The 14694-nt window shown below is 56.8% G+C and overlaps 2 protein-coding genes across 2 annotated transcripts; both read left to right on the top strand.

Annotated features, from left to right (window-relative positions):
- Positions 1-1422: 1422 nt before the first annotated feature.
- On the top strand, positions 1423-5532 carry LOC101794692 (gastricsin). The gene is made up of 9 exons (XM_027445166.3): positions 1423-1713; positions 2205-2358; positions 2933-3050; positions 3250-3368; positions 3677-3876; positions 4125-4244; positions 4527-4674; positions 4924-5022; positions 5206-5532. Exons 1-9 carry the CDS (start codon positions 1658-1660, stop codon positions 5359-5361), a joined length of 1170 nt encoding a protein of 389 aa, XP_027300967.3. The 5' UTR covers positions 1423-1657; the 3' UTR covers positions 5362-5532.
- A 140-nt stretch (positions 5533-5672) lies between these two features.
- On the top strand, positions 5673-11619 carry LOC101792780 (pepsin B). The gene is made up of 9 exons (XM_013103310.5): positions 5673-8048; positions 8350-8503; positions 8871-8988; positions 9518-9636; positions 9955-10154; positions 10301-10423; positions 10580-10724; positions 11045-11143; positions 11316-11619. Exons 1-9 carry the CDS (start codon positions 7864-7866, stop codon positions 11481-11483), a joined length of 1311 nt encoding a protein of 436 aa, XP_012958764.4. The 5' UTR covers positions 5673-7863; the 3' UTR covers positions 11484-11619.
- Positions 11620-14694: the final 3075 nt, after the last annotated feature.

Consider the following 14694-nt stretch of genomic DNA (forward strand, 5'->3'; position numbering starts at 1 on the left):
CTAAAAGCGGCTATATTGAACTCTGTCACAGTTCTATAAGGGAAATTACCCACCTCTGAGCGATTCCTGTCGGTGGTAACCCACCCCCAGCCGACCTCTTTACTAAAACCACATTTTTTAAAGGTGACAGTAAATGATGCATCTCCCATCGTGACCAGGCACAGCCGGGTGCCTTGTCCCTGCTCTTGTGGACTCCAAAGGTGAGACACAGGTTAAATAAAAGAGCAATTAGCTCCCCGTGGAAGGTTTGGTCACCTCACGTCGCCGGTCAGTCGTGTCCTTTTTGTCCCCCTGTTGTTTTGGCCAGGGGGAGAACAGTTGCTGCTGTTTGTGCCAATCCTCGGTGATAAGATAATGTTTGAGTTAAAAGATATTTTGTCCTTCTGATAATAAGCCAGGACACGAAATATTTGACACATGATGTGTTCCTAAACTGAACTGCTGAGGGGGAGAGGGCTGATGCTGCAGACAGCTCCCCACGACCCTATTCTTTCTCCTTTTGCCCCAGGGAGGGGTAAATGTGTGTCCCAGGGTGGAGCAGCTCCTGCTTACTGCTGCTGGTGGTCAAAAACATCCTCTTGGGCAGCTTGAAGAAACTAGAAAGGAAATAATTCAACGTGGCCTTTAGGAACAGAAAAAAAAAAATAGGGCAAAATGCAATAAATTTGGGAAATAAAATTAGAAACTTGTGCGCAGGCAGATGCCTTTATCCTAACCTCTGCTGGCTGGTGGCCAGGGGTTCCCTCTGTGGGATAACTCCGTAGCTTCACGTTTGTTTGAGCAGGGGACTGAGCTCGGTGCAGAAATGTTTGGCTGAGGCTCTGAAACCACCGAGTCTTCTGCAGGATCTTTTTTTTTTAGGGCACAGCCATCGCTGGCGGGTCCTCGTGGACCAGCCTTCCATCGAGACAAGCGTCAGGAGGAAAGCACGAAGGTGCCTTGGGTTCTGCCACCGCTTTTTGTCCAAATTATAGCAAAGAGGAGTGAGTTGTGGGGTAACGTGCACAGCTTAACCCCTCGGTGCATGGAAGTCCCTCCTGAAAGCTCATCCCCAGCAGGAGCCCAGTTAAAAACCACTAACAGGGCCCTCTGTGTCGTCCTAAGAGCGCAATCCTTCGTGCATGGAGTCTCCTCTGCAAGCCCGTGGGTTTCTCTCATCCAGGGTCATTTTGGGACTTTCTAACGTGCTAGAGGTAAGAGCGGGAATGGAAACAGGAGATAACACAACTGCTGATAACCCATGTTAATCTTTCCAGCCTCTTCCTGGAAACCCTTTTTCATTTCTCTTTCAAGGAAGTCTTTGATAGCCCTATCGAATCCAAAAGGAGTTGAGTAGCCGCGAACTCGACTCTTGCAGGTTTGGATTATTCCCAAGAAGTTGTTCTTATCGGCTTTTTTTTCTTTTTTTTCACCGTTGTTTTTCAAAAAATAGCTTGTAGGTACAATGGCAGTAGCCACTGGTGTTTGACTTCAGAGTTTTCAAAATATTCCTTAGCGCTGTGGGAAAGTCTCGTGCAAATATTTTGGGTGCGCTGATAAACCTCAGGCATGCGTGGGACCCTGATGCAGGGAGATAGCGAGCGTTTGGGGGTATATAAGGGTGTGCTGTGGGGCTTCAAAGGTCTCCTCGGAAGCTGCCAGCAAAGGGAAGATCACCATGAAGTGGCTGCTCCTTGCCCTGGTGTGCCTGCACCTCTCCGAGGGGCTGCTGAGGTGAGCGCGGAGGAACCTCGGTCGTGGTTCAGGATCAGGGTCGTAATAGGATGGGGGCAAAGTCAGGAAGGGCGGCGGTGGGAAATCTGTTGGGGGTCTTAGGTTTTATCTGGGGCCAGTGCTTAGTATTGTGGAGAATTCCTTAGACCATGGTCATATTGGGTTGGCTTTCACATTAAAAAATAATAAATTGCATTTCACAGTGCAGCTCACTGTATCCCAAGAAGTCATGGCCAAGGCAGGCCTGATGTCAAACTCATTTTTCATTAGTTGAAGGGATCAGGATCCAAAGCCCAGGACTCTTCCCGTGGCCAGGACTGGGTCACCTCCCTCCAGGGATGTGCTGATCAGAGCAAATCTGCCCACAGGAGATGGGGCAGGCAGGGGACGGAGGCAGAAAAGATGGATAGAGGAATAAAATCGAAGGAGCTGGAGAGGTGGAGGCTTGTTTTGCCCCACACTGACCTGGCGATTTTGCTCGTTGCGTGCAGGATTCCTCTGAAGAAAGGCAAGTCCATACGGGAAGCCATGAAGGAGAAGGGGGTGCTCCACGAGTACCTGCAGCAGCACCGCTACCACGACCCTGCCTACAAGTTCTTCAGCAGCTTCTCCAGCATCTACGAGCCCCTGTCCAACAGCATGGAGGTGAGCATCCACTCATTGCTTAAATTAAGGGAGAGGAGAGACGGGAAAACCGAAATGAGAAAAGAGAGAGACGTTTGGGAAGTTCCTTGTAGGACCTTGAAGCTCAATATTTATTTCGGCAGCCGCTCTCGTGGCTGCATAGGGAAAGAGGAAACATTTCTGTTAGTGCAGATGGAGCTGCTCAGCTGTGTGCTGATTTCTGTTTTGGAAACACACCCAAAGCAGCTCGTGGGGCACTGAGGGAAGGCTCCGTGCGCCCTGAGCAGCTCCCAAACACAGCTGCTGCCAGCTCTGTGCCACCGGGAGCTGTGCTTGGGGGGAGAGCCCGAGCAAAGAGCGATGCTGTGCTCCAGGCTTAATGTGTGCGGCTGTTTTAACCCCCCCTTGCTGGGAGCGAGGTGGTGCAAATGGCCAAGGGAGCAGAGCACTGACCCTGGCGGACCCTCCAGCCCCATGGAGCGGTGCTGGAAACCCCCGTCCCGAAATGCCAGCGGGGCTGAGATTTAGCAAGCGCACCTCGTGGTGCTGTTTGTTGGCTGAGGATGGGATGCAAGGAGTGTCCCCTTTCCTCCAGATGTCCTACTACGGGGAGATCAGCATCGGGACCCCTCCCCAGAACTTCCTGGTGCTCTTCGACACCGGCTCCTCCAACCTCTGGGTGCCCTCCACCCTGTGCCAGAGCCAGGCCTGCAGTGAGTAGCTCCTGGGTGGTAAAAAAAAAAAGGCTGAGGGTGGGTGATCCCATCGGATCCTAGACTTCAGAGGTCCTAGTCAAGTCGGGGGATGCTTCTTTTGGCCACTATTGTATTTAGGGCTTGCCTTACTGCTTGTTTTATCAAAAGCAGCCCCCGGCTGGAGCCGTCACCCTTCTGCTTTGCTCTCCCAATCCAGCCAACCACAACCTGTTCAACCCCAACGAGTCCTCCACGTTTTCAACCCAGGACGAGTACTTCTCCCTGCAGTACGGGACGGGCAGCCTCACCGGCATCTTCGGCTACGACACGGTCACAGTGAGTGACACCGTGGCGGGGGGGGGGGGGAGCGAGGGGCGCCCCGGTTCCCTGTGCGCCCTTGGGATGAGAGTGCGGACCCGGAAAAAAAGCAGGTTGATTGCTTCTGGGGTTTTCCCTCGGGAGCAAAAAGGGGAAAATTTATGGCTTGGCTCTAACAGTCCCTTATTGTGCGTAACACATGGTATTTGTACTGCTTTTGGCTCGCCGCCCCGCTGCGTAGCCCAGTGTCCCGCTGCCTCCTGGGGTCCCGCTGCCCTGGGCTGTGCTCTCAGGTGAGCTCTGCCCCTTTTCTCTCCCCCCCCTAGATCCAAGGCCTCTCCATCACCAACCAGGAGTTCGGCCTGAGTGAGACGGAGCCTGGCACCAACTTTGTGTACGCCCCGTTCGATGGCATCCTGGGGCTGGCCTTCCCTTCCCTTTCTGCCGGCGGTGCCACCACGGTGATGCAGGGCATGCTGCAGCAAAGCCTGCTGGATTCCCCCATCTTCAGCTTCTACCTGAGTGGGTAAGGATGCACCCCTTCCCCTTTTTTCCTTCCACTTTGTGCAGCCTTTGTGCTCTCCCTTTATTTTTGTTGTTGCAAATCTCGTGAAACCTTCATTGGGGGCTGGAAATTCGCGCTTTGTTCCTGCTCTCCTCCCTGTTCAACCTTTTCCCCTCCCTGTTCCACTCGCTGGCACGCACCAGGCTAGCAGAAGGTGGCCACCGATGGCTGCAAACACCCGAGTGTGTCCCTGTGCCTTCCTCCCGCAGGCAGGAGGGCAGCCAGGGCGGAGAGCTCGTCTTTGGAGGCGTCGACCCCAACCTGTACACGGGGCAGATCACCTGGACCCCCGTCACCCAGGCTGGCTACTGGCAGATCGGGATCGAAGAGTAAGATGCTGCTTTCTCTAGCTTCCTCTTGCTTCTCTTAGATCTGCAGCCACCAGGGGAACCTTTCTGCCATCTCTGGTGGCTTCGAAGATTTCAGCTTTTAGCCTTTTTGGGGCTCTGGGGTCTCATCTTCACTCTGCTTATGTGCAACCAGAGAAAACCAGCCTTTAATGGTGCAGGTTGTGGAGGCAGAATTCAATCATTTCTCGTGCTCCTGTCCCGTGTTCATCCTGCAGCAGGTCAGGGCGCATTTTACGAGCGCTTTGTCTTCTCCTTCCGCAGCTTCTCCATCGGTGGGCAGAGCAGCGGGTGGTGTAGCCAGGGCTGCCAGGGAATCGTCGACACGGGAACCTCGCTCCTCACCGTCCCCACTCAGGTCTTCACCCAGCTGATGCAGTACATCGGGGCTCAGGCTGACAGCGACGGCCAGGTGAGAGCAGGCTGGGCAACAGGAGGGCTGGATAAGTTGGGTGCATCTGGCACAAGCAGGCAGTTGGGTTGGAGGGGCATCGGAAATCCCATTTTACCTCTAATTTCGGCGGAGGGAATGACGGATCTGATAAAATCTGCCTTCCTGGGTTTGGGGGTGGCAGCTCGTGCTGGGAGCCTGTCACCCGTGTCCCAGCAGATGCACGGAGCCCCCTGGCTACAAACCAGCCGTGGTTTTCTCTCTCCCTAGTACGTGGCGAGCTGCAGCAACATCGGGAGCATGCCCACCCTCACCTTTGTCATCAGCGGCACCAGCTTCCCCCTGCCTCCCTCCGCCTACATGCTCCAGGTACGGCGTCTCGCCCCCCATCCTAAACCCCGGTGCTGCTCCCAGTGGGGTCTGAGCCCCAAGGGATGAGGCAGAGCGGGGGGCTGGAGGGGGGCACGGTGGTCACAGCCTTGCTGAGAGACCCCCGTGGGTGGGGAGAGCTCGGAGCTGGCGTTTTCCAGCACGGATCTTTCCTCCCACCAGAGCAACAGCGGCTACTGCACCGTCGGGATCGAGTCCACCTACCTGCCCTCCCAGAACGGGCAGCCGCTGTGGATCCTTGGTGACGTCTTCCTGAGGTCCTACTACTCCATCTATGACATGGGCAACAACCAAGTGGGCTTCGCCACCGCTGTGTGAGCAGCCCCGGGGACCCCGCTGACCCCGTCGCTGCTCGCCCTGGCTCCATGTCCCAGCTCCTCGCGCCTCCACGTGCTGGAGCATCTCCTTCCCTGCAAAACCCCCTTTACTTAGACGGCTCTGTTGGAAATTGCTTTCTTTCCAAAGGGCACTACAAAGAAATAAAAGTCCGTAAAAGTAAGATAAAGCACGTGTGCTTTTTTTTTTTTTCATAATGTGTATTTTCCTGTTCTTGGTACAAACGAGCCTGAGAATATTCTCATATTCATATGAGAATATGAATATGAATTCTCATATTCAATGAGAGCAGATGAAAACAGCCAACTGCTCCAGGCAGACTCCACGTTAAACCAAGCACAAGGGCACAAGGGCCCTTGTTATTTAGCTAAAGGAATCTTAGAAAGCGGCCAGGCGTTAGGCAAACGAACATCTCAGGCTTGAAATGTTTGGGGTGGCCAGGACACCTGCTGATGGCTCCTCTCTTGCTGTTCTTGCACTGTCAGGGCTGTGGATTTCCGCTGTCTGCTCTGCAAGGAGCTGGCAGGGCTCGTGGCTGAGCTGGGATGTTACACCAACGCTTTTGGAAAGGAAACCAGAAGTGAGAAGAGGGACACGGTCAGATCCTGCTGAGAGGAGATGCCCTGTGCCCAGCAGTGCAGGTGAGGGCTGCCCCGTGCAAGGACACACGGCCACCGATGTCAGAAGCTGCAACCCCCTGGTTTGCCTAAATCCCTCAGCAAACAAGCCCCATCTAACATTTTTTGGGGTCAAAAAGTGCCAAAAGTAGAATGTTTGTGCATGCTGTAGAGGGCACCTTATTCCTTTGTCTGGTGGCAAGCCCGAGTCCCCGTGGGGACCTGCAGATAACACTCGGTATATTGACGTTTTGATAACCGATCTTTGCTTTCAGCCAGAATTTGCCTTTTATCCAATCTTAATAAGTTGATCTTTCTATCAATCCTGCTGGCAAACAAGATAATTGCTTTACTACAGTCTCAATATCCAGCAAAGGACACGCGCTTCCCTGTGCTCCCGGGAGAGTGAAATATGTGCACAGCGCCGACACGGGATGAGCGCCGCGGCTGATAACGGAGGGCAGCGAGGAGCCGGGCTGCTCGGCGCAGGGTCCTGGGGGGGCACGGGATGCTGAGCTGTGGGGTCATCCCCTCCAGGCTGGGTTTGTCTTGGCCAGGCCCTGCTGCGGCTCCTGGAGGTGTCCTGGTGCCGCGGGCGAGTCTGCAGGATGGCACAGGGGCAGGGCGAGGATGTGAGTTGTGTTCAGCTCAACACAAATTGTTTTTTAGCAGGGGGGGATGCTGGATGTCACGGAGAGTGGTTATGTAGCTGTGGGATTCCCCACCTGGTTATCCCCCAGGATGCTTTAATGGGGTAAAGCATCGTGCTCAGCAGCTGCCCGCACGCTTCTGGGCAGAGTCACAAAAAGACGCAGGGTTCAGCTGCCCCCATGGGGACCGACTGCCCTGGGGTGACATCCCGGTGTCACCCGGTCACGTACCGCCACCCGTGCTCCTGTAGGAAGTCCCATAGGTGCGGCTTTATCCAAAACTTCTCAGTTTTCCCGCTGCTAGAAAATATTTAGGTGATAACCCCAAACGCTTTGGTCCATTTGCTCTGGTTGTTGGCCGTTTGGGAGATCCATTTGTGGGTCTCTTTTTTCACAGGGAAAAAAAATAATAATAAGAAAAAAAAAAAAAGCAAACCAGCAATTTCCTGACCTTCAGTGCCGGGGTGAGGACCCCACGTGTGAAGCTGCATCTTCATGCCCCGGAGCTCTCCCTCCGCAGGGCGTTAGCTGTCCCTGAGGCAGGTAGCAAGCACTACAGCTTCTTTTCAACCCAGTATGAAGCCCATCCATTGTTCCTCATATATATATATTTATTTTTTTTTAAGTGATTTTTGTCCTAACCAGTGTGAAAGCAGATGGAAATCAGCTGGACTTGGGCAGCGGAGGACTCTGAAGCTGCTGAAGGAGCGGAGAAGGACGGAGCAGGAGGCAGAAGGGCGCTGAGGCCACCTAGGAGGGGGCAGGAGAAGGAACCTGGTGGGCTCACCGAGCCCCTGGGTGGGCAGCAGAGCAGCACAGGTCTGCGACCAGCTCTGGAAAAGCCTCGGCTCCAGCACCCGCTGCTCCTCCACGCCAGAAGCTCCTCGTGGCAGAGCTGGGTCTGCCGGGGTGGCTGAAAGGGAGGCAAAAGAGCCCCGAGGTTCCTCCCCGCGCTGCGAGCTGTGAGCGCCTTTGTTTTGGGCAAGGTGGAACAGGTTTGAGAGAAAACGGCTCCAGCGTGCTGACTTTTTGATAACTCCTCTCCCCGCTGCGATAAGAAGTGGCCCCTTAACCGCTGGCGATGCTTTGATGTGGCCACTGAAGGCGCGAGTCGCTCTGTTCTCATCTGGGCGCCTCGCTAAGGACACAAAATTCCCCAGCTCCTCGTGGCCCCAAATACAAAGAAACCCTTCAAGCCGGGGTTACGGGTTCTGCTAATGGAAAACAGAGGTCAGCAGATAAGGGGGGGGGTCACTGCTGGCTGTTATAAAGCCGGGGAGCCCGGGTGGCTCACCCAGCTGCTGCAGCCTGCGGAGGGGATGCGCGGAGCCGGGGGTGCCCGCACCATGAAGTGGCTCGTCCTGGCCGTGCTGTGCCTCCAGCTCTCGGAGGGGGTGGTGAGGTGGGTCTGGGGGAGCGGGGAGAGCTCAGCAAGCAGAGCCCGGCTGGGTTTGTAGCCCCCGTGTGCTGTGCTACCCGAGGATAAGGTGTTTTCGTGCGCATCTGGCCTCGTGCCTCGCCATAAGCCATCGTCCTGCACCAGCACCAGCCCAGGATGCGCCCCTGGCCAGGAGGGGACCCTGGAGAAGCACCCAGCAGCCGAGCAGAGGGCTCACGGCTCCTGGAGGAGGCATCATTTGAAAATGCCCAGCCTCCTGATGTCCTGCTTTTTAATTTATTTTTTAATTTCTCCCTCTGTGCAGGATCCAGCTGAGGAAATACAAGTCCGCACGGGAGTTGATGAGGGAGGCGGGCGTGCTGAAGGACTACCTGAAGAAAATGAAGCATGACCCAGCCAGGAGATACCACTTCGGTCGGAGCTACCTCGTGCACGAGCCCATGGCCAGCCATCTGGATGTGAGTACAGGTCCCCCTTCGCTTCCAGCTGTCGGAGCAAGCTGTCTGCCCGTGGGCCTCCAGGGCCGTGAGATTTCTTCGTCTCGCTCCTTTTTAAGCTTCTACGTGAGATTTTAGACAAGTTTTCTCCCAGCTGAGTCAGCAGCCCGAAAATCTCCGCTTTTCTCTCTGCACCAAAAGAAATATTTCATGTCACTTTATCTGGGAGCAAAAGCAGGGTGGGCGTTCAGTCCCTCCCTCCTACCGTGCTGCTGTAAGGCTGAGCCTGGGTTTTCCAGCATCCCTGACAAGTGTTGGGTCCCAACACGGGGCTGGGAGGTGAAAACCTGTCCCGGGGCCGTGGGGACGTCGTGCCTCTCATCCGCAGTCCTCCTTCTTCGGGGAGATCAGCCTCGGGACCCCCCCGCAGAGCTTCCTGGTGCTCTTCGACACCGGCTCCTCCAACCTCTGGGTGCCCTCCACCCTGTGCCAGACGGCGGCTTGCAGTGAGTACCAGCAGGGGCGATGCTTGCCTTGCACAAAGCCCCCGGAGCACAGCATAGTCCCAGCACACGGGAAAAATCACCACGGCAGCCCCAAAAGTATCCCCGGTGCCTTTCTGGGGCTTTCTGAGGACACGGAGCCTGTTCCTTTATGTGGCTGGCTAATGACGGTGTCCAAATCTCTGCGGGTGTCCTCAGGGTGCTGAAATCACAGCGCTGGTGCTTGGCTCTCCATGGATGGAGGAAGGGGAGAGCAGAGTCGGTGCCCGCTCTCCCGTGGGTCTCATCCACTGGCACTCGCTGGCTGCGGGGCAGCCGTGGGGATTTAAGAGCTCACACTGGGAACCTGACGGGGTTATGGTCATTCCCTCGAGGGGATGCAGACAAAGCAGGGATGCAAAACCTTAGAAACAGCCGCAGGGCAGATCCCCAGCCCGCCCTGCTCCCTCCCTGGGCGTCATCCTGCAGCCCCCCCGGTGTGATATCGGATGGTGGCATCCCCAGGAGCTCCCTCACCTCCTCTCTCACGCAGAAAATCACGCCACGTTCGACCCCAGCGCCTCCTCCACCTTCGTCAACAACGGCCGGACCTACACCCTGAGCTACGGCAGCGGCTCGCTGACGGTGCAGCTGGGCTACGACACGCTGAAGGTGGGCGCAGCCCTGCTCCGGCGGAGTTCCCCGATGGAAAGAGCCTGGGGGGTGGCTTTCGGGCAGGTCTCGTGTCTCTTGTAGACAAGATTTGCACAAACCAGGTCCTGAGATGGGTAGGAGCAGCATAAAGGGGTTATTGAGCCCTTTAGTTACCCAGCTGGGGTTCTATCTTTTTTTTTTTTAGCATGATTCCTAGTGGTTTTTCCAGGTGCCCGGTGCTATTTCCACCAGCTGTGAGCTTGCCGTGTGCTCCCCGGGCTTGCACTCTTTGGCTTTGCACCACCACGGCTGACGTGGCACCCCATTCCCCTCCAGATCCAGAACATCAAGGTCAAACACCAGGAGTTCGGGCTGAGCAAGAACGAGCCCTCCGAGCCCTTTTACTATGCCCAGTTCGACGGGATCATGGGCATGGCTTACCCCTCGCTGGCCGTGGGAGGGACGCCCACCGTGCTGCAGGGCATGCTGCAGCAGAACCAGCTCACCCAGCCCATCTTCAGCTTCTACTTCTCCCGGTAAAACCCTCCTGCAGGTCCCACGTCCGTGCGTGTGTCCCTCCGATTGTCCCCACGCTGCTCCCTCGGGAATTTATCCCTCTGACCCGTGCGCATCGCGGCTTTCTGGATCTCCTTGTGCCGCCCTAACCCCGCTGTTTTCGCAGCCACCCCACCTACAACTACGGGGGGGAGCTCATCCTCGGAGGAGTGGACAAGAGGCTGTACACCGGGGAGATCGTGTGGGCGCCGGTGACCCAGGAGCTGTACTGGCAGGTGGCGATTAACGAGTGAGTTGCGTTCGTCCCTGCCGGGCATCACCCACTCGGGAAACCCAGCCTTGAGTTTTGCATCTCGGAGGCTCCCAGGCTTTCGGACCCAGCCAAGATGGGCTGTGCTGCCCGTGGGTGCTTAAAGCGACTCCTTTCTTCCTTTTCTCCCCCCAGGTTTGCCATCGGAGGGTCGCCCACGGGCTGGTGCAGCCGGGGCTGCCAGGCCATCGTGGACACGGGGACGTTCCTGCTCACGGTGCCCCAGCAGTACCTGAACAGATTCCTGCAGGCCGTGGGCGCCCAGGAGACCAGCTACGGGGTAAGTGCAGGGCTGGCTTCGGAGGTGGGCACGGAGCAGGGGAGGGTTGTGAGAAAGCCAGAAACTCTGGGTTTGAACAGATATTGCAAAAAAAAAAACACGGTGTCTGCAGAGCACGGTGCTGGAGGCAGCCTGGTGCACGGCCAGGGCTCTGCGCACCTCTTGTGGTCGGTGCTGCTCCAGCCCTAAGCTCTCCATCACCCTAAGCAAGCTCCCCATCACCGTGAGCTCCCCATCACCCCAAGCTCCCCGTCACCCTGAGCTCCCCATCACCCTAAGCTCCCCGTCACCCTGAGCTCCCTGCCACCTTCTCTCCCCAGTACGCCGTTGAATGCAGCCAGATCCACAGCTTGCCCACCATCACCTTCGTCATCAACGGCACGGCGCTCCCGCTGCGCCCCTCTGCCTACGTCCTCAACGTATGTATCAGCCAGCAGCCTCACCCTGCTGGGTCCCGAAGGGAAAGGACCTGGTGTTTTTTTTTTGGGGGGGGGATGGTGATGCTCTCCCTCCCTGTACGAGCAATCCCACCCCGCTGCAGGGTGCTGGAGCTTTCCTAGGCCCTGACTCCCCGTTATTCCCCCTTTGCAGAGCAATGGTTACTGCACCCTTGGCATCGAGGCCACCTACCTGGGCTCCCAGTATGGGCAGCCGCTCTGGATTTTGGGTGACGTCTTCCTCAAGGAGTATTACACCGTCTTCGACATGGCGAAAAACCGCGTCGGCTTCGCCCCATCGGCGGAGAGGAGGAGGCAGTGAAATCCAGCGAGCCTTGCTGGAGTGCTGTGGGGTCCCTATGGGGCTTTTTGACCCCTTTCGTGCCCTCTGCCTCTCCAAGGTTTCTGTGTGAGGTTGTTCTCTGTCTCCCGTTGCCAATAAACCACAGCACCTGCAAGTGCCTCTGCGCTGCGTTTGCTGGGCACCAGCCGAGGGCTCGTGTGTCTCCGACAGCAAGCAAAGCGCCACGCTGCTGGGCAGCTTTCTGCAAAGTCAGCACGGGGAAAGCAGCAGGAGAGCTGTCCCTGTTCAAACCCAGCGCTTCCAGCGTGCTGCCTGCCCCCGGCAGCTGCTGGGACAGTCTCAGCCTTTATCCGTAGGGAATTCCTGAGCTCCTGCTTGGAGGCCGTGCTGCTGAGCGCCTGGGTGCAAGGGTGCCCAGCCCCTCCGTGAGGTTTTGCAGCTCAGCTGGGGGGGTCTCAAACACAGCTGGTGTTGGTGTCAAACAGCAAACACAGCCCCAGGGAGAGGGGTTCCCCGAGGGGTTCCCCAAAACCAGACCTGCTCCGTACTGGTGCAGCCGTGCGTGCATGTGAGCAACTGGGGACCAAAGAGCCGAGCCCCAGCAGCAGGGCCAGGTGCTCCCCACCTCCGTGCCTCTTGCTCTGGGCATCAAAAACCTCCCCAGGGACTTGTGCGGGGAGTGAGCAACCTCCTGTGCCTCTGGATATGGCTTAGAAAACACCCGTGGTGAGGTCAGAGTGGGATACGAGCCCAGCTGAGGTTAGCCGTGCTGTCCAAATGACCCTAAATCCTGTTTGATCAGGTAAGGCAACAGCCAGAGCACTGGGAGGCGTGGGCTGGGGCAAGAAGGAGCCGGTCCTGGCACCTGGGAGCCGGCAGCGTCTTCTGCAGCAAGAGGAGAGCAGCCGGAGGCTCGGGTAACACCGCTTTCCTGGGATCCAGACTTGTTTCTTAGAAGCTCTTTATCACCGGGGCTCGTTATCAGATATATTAATAGCTCTGTCATCTCAGCAGAGAAAGGACACAAACTCCTCCGTGCTTTGTGTCAAAATATTGACACAGGCTGAGCGCAGCGATATGGAGATGAGGCAGGAGCAGATCGCAGGGAAGGGCATTTCTGCGCCGCGCAACAAAGCGTGGAGGGCTCGGGGAGCCGCAGCTGCTCCGGCAGCACAGCCCCGTGTGCTGGCCCTAAAAGGCTTAGGGCTTGTCCCAAAAAAAAGGATAAAAAATCTGCACCACTGCCCGTGCAGATGAGGCTGCTGGGGATATGGGGACGGTCATTGTGGGGACCCATCGTCCCTAACGCACCTGAGCATCCTTGGGGTAACGGCTAACGAGCTGCCGGGGATAATCTTTGGTCTTTTGGGGCTGGTTGAGTGGTTGGAGCTGGGTGAGTAAAATGCCTTCCAGGGCTGCTCTGCTGAGCGATTTCTAGCTCCACTCTTGCTTTCCTCGGGGGGCATTGGCAGGGCTATAGGGCACCGAGGGGCAGAAGGGGCAGAAAGGACAAATGCCAGGGAAGGGAGATGTTTTAGGGCCACGCGCTGCTGCCCAGGAGGCTCAGAATGGTGCCGAAATGAATGGCCCCTACTGCTTGGTGCCAGCTGTAGGATGTAAAACGTGCCGGGGGCTCGCACAGGAGAAATATTGCAGGCTGTGGCACCACTTCACTAAATTTTGGCTGCGTGGAGAGGTTGAAGGAAGGTCGGCAGTGTCGGGAATTTCCATGTGATACGAAGGCACACATCGCCTTTGTTTCCTGGAAAGACTGAGCTAGTGGAAAGAGAAAATACCTTAGCCTCTGGAAAACAACAGAATCGTGCTTCTTATCGGCTGTCCCGTATTTGATTTCCGTACCAAACTGGCCGGCCTGGTAGCACCCAGGCGCCCGAGTAAGGTGGCAAACCGCGGCGAGAAGTGCGTGGGAAGCGCCGGCACCGGCTGGGCGCATTGGGGACGTGGTGGAGGCTGCTGCTGGCCCTGCTCTGCCTGCAGCCCGGGGAAGGGAAGGTGAGGCGAGCCTACAGGGATGGGGACGGCCATCCCCGTGCCCTGCAGCACCCTACCGAGGAAGGGTGGATCTGTATGGGAGCGAGCGCGGTGCCGGAGGGGGGCCCGGAGCACCTCCAAGCGGAGCTGGGCAGGAAATACCAGCTCCAACGTGCCGAGGCTGATGAACTACCTGGATGTAAGTGTGAAAGTTTCCTTTCTTTTTTTTTTTTTTTTTTTTTTTTTTTTTTTTTTTTTCCTTCTTTCCTTCCTTTCTAGCTTCCTTCCCCCAGCTCTGGTGTTTTGGGACCGCTGCCTGCTCCGTGCTCTGGCAGCCTGGTGGCTCTGCTCCCATCCATGCCGTGCGGGCTTGTTGCTGGGTGATGCTGGAAAATGAGGGCAGGAAGCAAGCCTGTCCCTACCCCGATCTGCTTTCCCTTGGACAAAGCTGAGTTTGATGGTTACGGGGCAGATCTGAGTGCCACGGACTCAAGGTACGGCTCCTGGCCTCGCCGATGATTTTTGATGAGCTGTCACCAAGGCCTTGCTGTGCTGTAGCTGCCCTGGGTGCCCTCTGAGGCTGTGAGCCCATCCTACAACCCCATAACTGTGTTCTCAGCGACAATCAGGATTAATTTGGGCTGTGCCAGGCGCTCAGCCACGTCTCGGGGACCCCGAGGTCACCAGAGCTGTCGGGAACCTGCGAGGAGCAGGATGAGCAGAGGTGGGGAGCTGCAGGACCCTGGTGCCAGGAGCTGCACAACCCAGTGCAAGGTGCTGCACGAATCCCAGTGCGAGGAGCTGTAGGACCCTGGCACGAGGAACTGCACGACCCCTGAGCAAGGTGCTGCACGAATCCTAGTGCGAGGAGCTGTGTGATTCAGTGCAAGGAGTTGCATCAGCCTGGTGCAGGGGGTTGCACAACCCCGGTGTGAGGAGCTGCACAGTCCTCGTGCAAGGAAATTCACGACCCTGGTGCAGGGAGCTGCACGACCCCTGTGCAAGGAGCTGCATGACCCTGGTACAAGGAAATGCACAACCCTGGTGCAAGGAGCTGCATAATACCTGTGCGAGGAGCTACACGATCCTGGTGCAGGGATTTGCATGACCTTAGTGCAAGGAGCTGCACGACATTGGTGCAAGGGGCTCCATGATTCAGTGCAAGGAGTTGAACGACCCTGGCACAGGGAGCTGCAGAGCCCTGGTGCAAGAAAACACACAACCCTAGTGCAAGGTG

The sequence above is a fragment of the Anas platyrhynchos genome, chromosome 27, assembly GCF_047663525.1.
Source record: "Anas platyrhynchos isolate ZD024472 breed Pekin duck chromosome 27, IASCAAS_PekinDuck_T2T, whole genome shotgun sequence".
Taxonomy (NCBI): domain Eukaryota; kingdom Metazoa; phylum Chordata; class Aves; order Anseriformes; family Anatidae; genus Anas; species Anas platyrhynchos.